Source organism: Scylla paramamosain, chromosome 7 (genome assembly GCF_035594125.1).
Source record: "Scylla paramamosain isolate STU-SP2022 chromosome 7, ASM3559412v1, whole genome shotgun sequence".
Lineage (NCBI taxonomy): Eukaryota > Metazoa > Arthropoda > Malacostraca > Decapoda > Portunidae > Scylla > Scylla paramamosain.
In genome coordinates this window covers 14,430,344-14,440,000 of record NC_087157.1, presented here as the reverse complement: position 1 = coordinate 14,440,000, position 9,657 = coordinate 14,430,344, and the positions used below count along the sequence as shown (strand labels likewise).

Genomic DNA, 9,657 nt, shown 5'->3' with positions numbered 1-9,657 from the left:
ATAAAATGGGAAGGAAGCTGCATGGTATTCGCCTCGCCATCCTTCCCACCTTCCATCAGAACCTAGACTGACATAATAGTAATAATACTGAGAGGAGAGCGTTCTGGTTGTGCCCTGTGTGTGTGTGAATCTCTGACCGGGTGCTGCGTCTCTTTACTGCCCCAGTCTCCGGTAATTCTGTTACAGAAGTTTTTTTTTTCTTTCTTAATCTCTCTCTCTCTCTCTCTCTCTCTCTCTCTCTCTTCTCTCTCTCTCTCTCTCTCTCTCTCTCTCTCTCTCTCTCTCTCTCTCTTCTACAAGCAAGAGAAAAAATTAAGCATATTCCTTCCTACCTTCTTTGTTGATCCGACGGTCATTAGACAGAGACAGACAGAGAGAGAGAGAGAGAGAGAGAGGAGAGAGAGAGAGAGAGAGAGAGAGAGAGAGAGAGAGAGAGAGGAGAGAGAGAGAGAGAGAATGAGCTGGCTTCTGCAGTCCAAATAAATTTAATCTGGCCCTGTTCCATAATAAGAGAGGATTAACCCGGCCCTTAGAGTGGGAGGAGGAGAAGCACACACGCGAATGTTAAGTAGAGGCGCGCCTTGTTCGGGAATTCCTGATGGGCGTGCGTCTGGGCTGGCGGGTTGAGGTTGAGAGGCTGGCCTCGGCGAGGAAGCGAGAAAAGCGAAGGGGATGGGGAAAAAGGCATTGATAGGGAGGGAGGAGGAGAGGGTGATCAGATGAGGTAATAGAAGAAATAGTAGTGAAAAAGTAATTGGGGGTAGAGGAGGAGTAAGAAGTGGTGGTAGAAAGAAGATAGGAAGAGGAGGAGGAGGAGGAGGAGAAGGAGAAGAAGGAGGAGGAAGAGTAGGGTGGTTAGTGACGGCGGTGGGGAGGATGTGTAGTAATTGGAGGAGGAGGAGGAGGTATTCGAAGGGAGGGAAGACGGAGAGGGAGGCTAGTGATGGTGATGATGAGGGGGATGAGGGAGGGAGGCACTGATCATGGAAATGGATGGGGATGGACGAAGTGGGGCAGGTCAAATGGGTGGAGGCTCAAGGGTAATCTTTAGGAGGTTTAAGCAGTCACAGGAAAACAACTGCCTTCGTCAGGTAGGAGGTGACACACGTCGCTACTCAATATAAATTATAGAGCACGATTGGCAGAGGTTTTTACACACACACACACACACACACACACACACACACACACACACACACACATACACACACGGACGTAGAAGGAAAATACCCCCAAACTTGCATATAAAGACTCAATTCATTACTTTATCGGCTGGGTATTAACGCTTTCATCCCCGAGCGATACAACACAGGGCCCTGACAGTAGGTTCCTGGAGGCAATTTTTCAAAGCTGTGCGAGACGAACGTGACGATGCCTCTCCTTCCTGTGATGGCATCTTCTGATTGGCTCAGAGTAACTGATTGATGCTTGAAAGTAAAAATTTTCTCTCTCTCTCTCTCTCTCCTCTCTCTCTCTCTCTCTCTCTCTCTCTCTCTCTCTCTCTCTCTCTCTCCTCTCTCTCTCTCTCTCTCTCTCTCTCTCATTCATCTGAAATTTCCTCTTCTCCTCAGTAACTTGTTCCTAATTTCCAGCTTTACTTTGCCTCGGTTCCGCAATCTGTGTGTGTGTGTGTGTGTGTGTGTGTGTGTGTGTGTGTGTGTGTGTGTGTGTGTGTGTGTGTGTGTGTGTGTTCAAAAATAAGAGGTCATATTGTATACCCAACCTCGTGTATTCTACTTCTCCCTCCATTCCTTCCTCCCTCTCTCCTTTCCCTCTTTCCCGTCATCCGCTTACTTTCTACCCCCTCCTGCTCTCTCCCTCCTTCCTGCCTCTATGTGCTATCACCCCTGCTCCCTCTCCACTATCCTCCCTCCCTCACATCCTGTGAACACGAGCTAAAAGCCTCACCATCATGGGTGCCTCGCCTCACCCATAGCCTGACGCTTTCGCACCCACCACAACACTGGCGACGTGGCGGACGTGATGCCCTCCCCTTCGTCACCCAGGTAGCGATCAGGGACAAGAAGGGAGGAAAGTAGGGGTTCAAAGCCGCAGCAAACAAGGTGTAGTAATATATCTTAAGGTTCTTCCCCGTTTCCGCAAAATTTGCCATCGCTACAGTGCAAAATTTCCATCGGGTACGTGATATGCGAGTTTTTCTTCCTCTCCATATCCGTTTTCTCTCTCTCATCTCTTCCTTCTTGTCCCCGTCCTTTTTCTTCCATCCACCTTTCCTCCTGCTATTTCTCAGTCTAGTTTCTCATCTCCTTTCCCTCCCTCCCCTTTTCCCTCCCGCGGTGGTAAAGTGAAGGGAAAAAATTATTGTGTATTCCCACCATCGCGAAAAAGTTAGTTCCCTTCCCCACATAAAACTGAGAAACCTGAGGAGCCGTCATGCTGAGAACTGGAGGCGCAACATTTGAGAAACACTAAGGCTGATGTTGTTGTTGTTGTTTAGTACATGCTGCTCTCTTCAATAGTAACGAGGAAATAATGAACGTGGAAATCTCTCTCTGTCTCTCTCTCTCTCTCTCTCTCTCTCTCTCTCTCTCTCTCTCTCTCTCTCTCTCTCTCTCTCTCTCTCTCTCTCTCTTTCCATCAAAGTCTTCTCTGATTATTTCACATCTCCGTTCTTTTCATCTATTGAAATTTTTAATTGCTTTTCTTATAACTATTCTTTTTTTTTTTCCTTCTCCTCTCATATTCTTGATTTTTTTTTTTTTTGCTGGAATTCATATTCTTCCTTAGCTTTAAAATTTTACTCCTTCAAGTGTGTGTGTGTGTGCGTGTGTGTGTGTGTGTGTGTGTGTGTGTGTGTGTGTTACTTTGCAACTTTGCAATAACTATACAAGCAGAAGGTTAAAAGTATGAGAGAGAGAGAGAGAGAGAGAGAGAGAGAGAGAGAGAGAGAGAGAGAGAGTACGCATGTTGTGTACTTACTGTAAACGCTCTAAATGTTACGTAGTTGATATCATCCTTTCGTCGTCGCATATGTATGTGTGTGTGTGTGTTTGTGTGTGTGTGTGTGTGTGTGTGTTAAGGAGAATCAGTGACATTTAACTTAACGTGTCATGGAAAGCTCGTTACGTACTTTCTTTCGACTCACTCTGCGTCCCAGGGTGTTCAAAATGGTTCTCCAGCGTCGCATGTTGATACAAATGGGATTGGTAAGCGTGGGGCGGACGGGAACTTGGAAACTCTCGTGTGATGAGGGAGCTAGTGGAGATACTGGGCTATGTAGTTACAGGGAAAAGAGCTAAATGTCAAACTTAGTCTTTCAAAGTGGAGAGAGAGAGAGAGAGAGAGAGAGAGAGAGAGAGAGAGAGAGAGAGAGAGAGAGAGAGAGAGAGAGAGAGAGAGAGAGAGAGAGAGTTTGATTCTATTAACAGTGGATAAAAATGCTACTAAAACCAAAACGCCTTCCATTTCAGGCTAACCTTCGTAGTTTTAAGTCATAGGATTTCATGGTAATCTTATTTCCCCGTGTCTTGCAGGTGAGGTCGGCATGATGGAAAACTTTCTAAGCACGGATGACGGTCTGAGCCACCTGACTCACCTCACCACGCTGCTGACGGAAACTTCCACCTCATCATTCACCTCCGTGCTGCCTGACTCTTCGTATACAGACCCCGATCCCGAGGCTAACTTCTCCATCTCAGATATGTCCATCGACCAGAAAGTGAACGGCACCCAAAAGTACCCCGCCGATATGTTGGGCTTCACTGCTGCCTGTGCCTTCATCATTGCCATCCTGGGCACGTTTGGTAAGATTTAAAGTTATATCATTAAATAACCCACTCCCTGAAGGACATTATCGAATAGGAAATTATATCTTTTTATTCAGATACGTAGAATCTCTCTCTCTCTCTCTCTCTCTCTCTCTCTCTCTCTCTCTCTCTCTCTCTCTTGCAGTGGAAAAACTGCACATGGGGTGTAGCATTATTTGTTATTATTTATTAATTTGTTGTTTCGCTCATATTGCGGAAGACGGAAATATCTGTATGGCCAGCCGCCAGCGCTATGGAACACACACACACAATAGCTCTGTCGACATGTCACAGAGAATTCGCTCTTGGTTGCCCATCACATCAGTCTTCTTCTCCCTCAGGTAACTTACTGACCATCATCGCTTTGCCGATGGCGAAGAATCTGCGCACCACCGCCACCGCCTTTGTGGTAAACCTGGCTGTGGTGGAGCTCTTGTTTTGTGTGCTCATCCTGCCAATGTCCGGCGCACAGTACCTTTACCTGCAGCGCCACCTTCAGGGCTCACTACTTACTGATACCCACTGCATTTTTTTTGTGTGTGTGCGGTATACTCTCACACAAGTGGAGCTGCAGACTATCCTGGCCATTGCTCTTACCAGGTGGGTTATGCCAAGATCCAAGGTGAGGCAGTCCCTTCCTCGACTATGGGGAGACATGGTCATGTGTACAATTTAAGACCTGCAACATTCTGTGTTATATTTAAAAATAGAGACGTACATGTGGGGAGTGAAGTTATTCCTCATTATTTCCTTATCGATCACCACTATTGAGTTCCTTTGTCTCCGCAGGGCTCTTGCGGTCTCTGTCCCGAGGTTCTACCAGGCTATGAACCGACCTACTGTCATCGGCGTGTACATTGGCGCTATCTGGGTGTACTCCTTTTCCACTAGGATGCCAGCTGCCGTTGGGGTAAGACAATTCATACCACTGTCGCTTAGCCATACGTGCATTGATTACCCCAAGTGTTTTGACAAGTCCTCGCCAACTTGATGCACCACATAAATGAGCTCCTCACTCCCAGTCACAGGTCCCCTACTGCTCTTATTAAAGCACATATTCACGCAAGCCCACCGAAAGCAGGTGGGTCAGCCGGTACATTGCACCGGTGACCATGAGGGTCTTTACGGGGTCCAAAGGTAGAGATGAGGGGCCCCCATCTCTACCTTTACCTACTGGCTGCAGGAGAGGGGGCCCTAAACTATTCCTGCACTGGCACATTTCAATTCTCACGGCGGCCCTTTACTCAAATACTTATTGCCCTCTCACGTTGTTTTAAGTCATACTGATTTTAAGAGAGCATGCTAAAAGGTAATAAAAGAAGTAGAAAATGGCCTTCCTTCCCTCCCTTATTCTTCCACCTCTCCCATCTTCCCATACCTCCTTCCTTCCCTCTGTCTGTGAAATTCCAATGGAACTTTCTTTAACTTTTAACAACAAATGCCTCCTGCAGTACGCAGGGCACAGCTCCTACCAGGTTTATACTTGTTGCAGGAGTTTTGCTTTCCCTTGCTTTGCCACATGAATCATAATATTTTGGTGGTAACTTGCTAGTATCAGAATTTTAAAACTTGAAATAGCCTCTGACACTTCTTTGACTGCAGATGGAGTTCACAGAAAGTGCTATAAAGTTCTGCCCATTTTTAAGTGAGCTAGTGCAGTAATAGTCAATTTGGGTGCATGGCATATCCCAGGCTGCATTAATTTTTTTCAAAGGGTACCTGGAAATAATGGTGTACATGAACTTAAAGGGTAGGAACCACTGTACTAGAGGAAGATGGACATATAGTTTTATATGCATTTGTTTTATTTGTAAACTAGGTTCATGTAATACAACTTCACACAGGTGATGGGCCAGTACATGTACAACGCCAACACAATGGAGTGTGACCTGGGCAATGCCAACAAGGTAGCCCGGCTTGTGTACCTTGTGGTGGACGCCTTCATTCCTGTGATGCTCATCTTCATTCTGTACTTCTTTGTCTTCATAATGGTAAGGAAAAGGAAGAGAAAAGGAAAATTAACAAGATTGGAAGAGAAATATTTACAGCGAGAGGCAGAAATTTTACTTAATATTGGTTTTTGCTTGGATTGTGAGAGAGAACTGAACTGAATTGATGTGTATGAGTAGGAAAACATTTTGTATTTTTTTTATTGTATCAGTGACAATGCAAAATACAAACTAGTGAAATGACAAGAGAGTTTTCCATATTGTGGAAATTTAATTTTAAAGGTATATGGTAGTTATTTTGATAATTTTATGTTTTTTGCCATATCTTACAGGTATTTTTTTGTCATTTAACAGTAAAAATTTCAAAGTTTTGTCATTTAACTATAAAAATTTTAAATCATTTTGATATTTACAGTAACAATAAAAATTAAATATAATAAGAATTTTCAAGGCATGTCTGTGATGCTGGTGTCATGTCATGCCTTGGTGTCCTTCTCATGCCAGGTGGTGAGGAGGGCAGTGGTAAGACAGCGCAAGTTCAGCACAAATTTCCCACCACCTCCATCTCAGGTCTTATATGTTTCAACAAATTATTGCATCCAATGTTGTGTGTCCTTTTGTTTCTTCATTTTTCTTTTGTGTCGTCTCGTCCAAGAATGATAACTTGTGTGGCATGGGATGCCTTTAAACCTAACTTTGGATTAGGAGCTACTTTGTGTCGGTCAACTGGCTTTTTTGTAGCTGCCTTAATTTGTGTTTGTATGTGACAGTAGTTGTGATGTGGTTGTGTCTGCATCTGTATCTGAATTTTTTTTGTCAGGCATGGAGGTTTTCTTTTTTTGCTTAAAGATTTAATGTGAATATTTCCATGTTGAACATTTTGCATACTACTACAAAGGGATGTAAGTTGCCTGCAGTTCACATATTTGTCTGGCCTTGTTTTGTTTTGGTATGGAGATGATTTTTATTCATTGCAAGTGTTTGTGTTTATGGCTGCATCAGCACCTCTTTCAGAACTTGTACATGAAAGGCTCATGTTAATGAGAAGTTTTGTGCATATATATTAATCTTTTTTTATATTGCATGTTATTTATGTGAAGACTAGTTTCTATCTGCACTTGCATATTCTTTAATGTTGCGGAAATAATAATTTAATTGCCTGTTACTAAAAACATCAGAATGGAATATTTAGATTTTAAATGTTCAAATTTGTTTTTTGAATATTTATTAGAATGTTGGTGTTTATATAAATTTGTTAGAATTAGTGTATATACAAATTGCACTCACACTTCATATAATCAACAGATAAAAATGAGTTCAAACCGAGTGGCCCGAGCCTCCAAGAGGAGCCGAGCTGCTGTGGCTCCACCCACCGCCTCCACCACCTCCACGTCCTCCACCACTGTGCCACAGCAAAGGAAGGGGTCCTCCTCCAGCTTGAAGAATCTCAAGAAGATGGTCTCAGAGACTAATCTGAGGGCCAGATTGTAAGTTTTTTTTTTTCATATGTAGAAAGCTAGTATACATATCTTGTAGCAAAAGAAATCCTCTCCATATATTTTCTCTGTCATGCTTGGGACTTTCACAGCCTTTTTATTCTCATATTGTTAAGCTGGTGCTGTAAAGAGATATAATGATGCCTTTCTTCTGATAGTAAGTATTGTTGCCGAAGTTTAGAATCTACTGTAGTTAGAGTGACCAAGTGTTGAGTCAGTGACTGCTCTAGAAGACTGAATAGAAGCATTATGTGCATATTTCATGCTCTCTAAATTTTGCATCATGAGCATGTGATGAATGTATCCATGACTTGTATGTGTAGAAAACTATCCTGAGCAGAGAACATCAAGGGAACAGCCACATACATATGTAGCTAGTGACTGGACCAACTTGATCAGTCCTTCTAAATGTTATCCTGATTAAAAAATGTGTGTGTGTGATTCACCTGTGGTTGTAAGCTGGTCAGCCAGCCAGCTGTTCCCCTACGGAAAGAGCTCAGAGTTCATAGTGACTGATCTTTGGGTAGGACTGAGACCACTTACGCACCACACACCAGGACAACGAGGTCACAACCCCTCGGGTTACATCCCATATCTACTTGCTGCTAGGAGAACAGGGACTACACATTAAGAGGCTCGCCCATTTGCCTCACCATGCCCAGGATTCAAACCCAGGCCTTCTTGGTTGTGAGCTGAGTGTGCTAACCACTACACTATGTTGGGTGTGTGTGTGTGTATTTACCTAGTTGTATTTACCTAGTTGTGTTTTACAGGAAAAGAGCTCTGCTCGTTCTTTCCTGTCTCCATATCTTTAAGCATCCAGCTTAACTTTAAATTCATGAATATTTTTTTGCTTGTGTGTGTGTGTGTGTGTGTGTGTGTGTGTGTGTGTGTGTGTGTGTGTGTGTGTGTGTGTGTGTGTGTGTGTGTGTGTGTGTGTGTGTGTGTGTGTAATTAACCTATGGTTATCTCCTGGTCAGCCAGCCAGTCATTCCTTCATGGAAAGAGCTTAGATCTCATAGTAACTGATCTTTGGGCAGGACTGAGACCACTTACATGCCACACACTGGGACAGCAGGTCACAACCCCTCAACCTACTTCCCATACCTACTTATTGCTAGGTGAATAAGAGCTACACCTTAAGAGGCTTGCTTATCTGCCTCACTATGCCTGGGACTTGAACTCATGCCTTCTCAGTTGTGAACCAAGTGTGCTAACCACTATACTATGTATTGTGTGTGTGTGTGTGTGTGTGTGTGTGTGTGTGTGTGTGTGTGTAGCTCATATAATAAAGTTTTAGAAAAGGGGCACTGGATGAGCTAAATATTATGTACATTCCTCATTGATGATAGTTATTGATGTATTGTCCTGAAAATGTGCTGGGATTCTTATTTATAGGATAAAATTATCTCTTTATTTGTTTACCTTATCAGTGATTTATCTTGAAGATGTAGATCAGATGAAATACAATTTTTTTCTTGTGCACTGAAAACTGTATGATGCTTATTTTTTTTTATGCACTCTGTATGTTTGAGTCTTAAGCACTTATATATGGACTGCTTTTATCCCCAAAGTCTCCATGCAGCAGCACTATTGAGAAGGAAGTGGTAAGTCTTGCTTGCAATCTCTGCCTGTTACATAAGACTATATTGTCAAAAAAAAAATGCCTGGTGCATTCATCTCATCTCTGAATATGGTATTTGAGCCAAGCATGTCTGTATGCATGCTCTCTCTCTCTCTCTCTCTCTCTCTCTCTCTCTCTCTCTCTCTCTCTCTCTCTCTCTCTCTCTCTCTCTCTCTCTCTCTCTCTCTCTCTCTCTCTCTCTCTCTCTCTCTCTCTCTCTCTCTCTCTCTCTCTCTCTCTCTCTCTCTCTCTCTCTCTCTCTCTCTTGTTATGTAAACAACTTTGACTCATTAATGCCTCCTGATCATACATCTCTTTCATTGTCTTGTACATCCCTCTTGAAGAGATAATGAAGACAAGAGCACACATGTGCTCAGTACTCTCCCTTGGGGGGATGAGGTTTCTCCTCTAAACACATACTTTCCAGAACTTGTAATGCAGATATCAGTGAAGCATTCCCTCATTGATGTTCTATCTTCAGCTTAACTTCATACTATGAGCATGGTCTCTTAGAGCAAAATGTAGATAGTGTATGTGCACAATGTAATGAGTTTACTAATTGTTAAAAGAAAAATTCTATCAAATTCTTGCTGTAGAGAACCATGTAAATGGAAACACTGTTTTTCTCAGGGAAATGTTACCTGCTATTTCTTTAGGTTATCTCTGCTTGCTTTTCTTCTCTGTCACCATCAGAAGACACTAACTAAACAGTGGAGAAAGACAGGCCACACAAAGCTTAGTGAATTAATTTTTCTATGGTGCCCTTCTGTAAATTTACATTTCAGTTTCAGCTTTTGTACATGCAATAATTCCTATCTCAT

At 43.0% G+C, this 9,657-nt stretch overlaps 1 protein-coding gene across 5 annotated transcripts in view; it reads left to right on the top strand.

The window, feature by feature from the left end:
• The window catches only part of LOC135102122 (G-protein coupled receptor moody-like), a 120,489-nt gene that overhangs the window by 105,622 nt on the left and 5,210 nt on the right, over nucleotides 1-9,657 (top strand). For 4 of the 5 annotated variants that reach the window (XM_064006903.1, XM_064006904.1, XM_064006901.1 and 1 more), the window contains 6 exons: nucleotides 3,495-3,764; nucleotides 4,109-4,367; nucleotides 4,557-4,677; nucleotides 5,612-5,758; nucleotides 6,221-6,286; nucleotides 7,022-7,203. In XM_064006903.1, the coding sequence (XP_063862973.1) occupies nucleotides 3,506-3,764; nucleotides 4,109-4,367; nucleotides 4,557-4,677; nucleotides 5,612-5,758; nucleotides 6,221-6,286; nucleotides 7,022-7,203 (1,034 nt within the window). In that variant the 5' untranslated portion in view covers nucleotides 3,495-3,505. The remainder of the gene's footprint in view (nucleotides 1-3,494; nucleotides 3,765-4,108; nucleotides 4,368-4,556; nucleotides 4,678-5,611; nucleotides 5,759-6,220; nucleotides 6,287-7,021; nucleotides 7,204-9,657) is intronic. The other variant, XM_064006905.1, reaches the window with a different exon arrangement.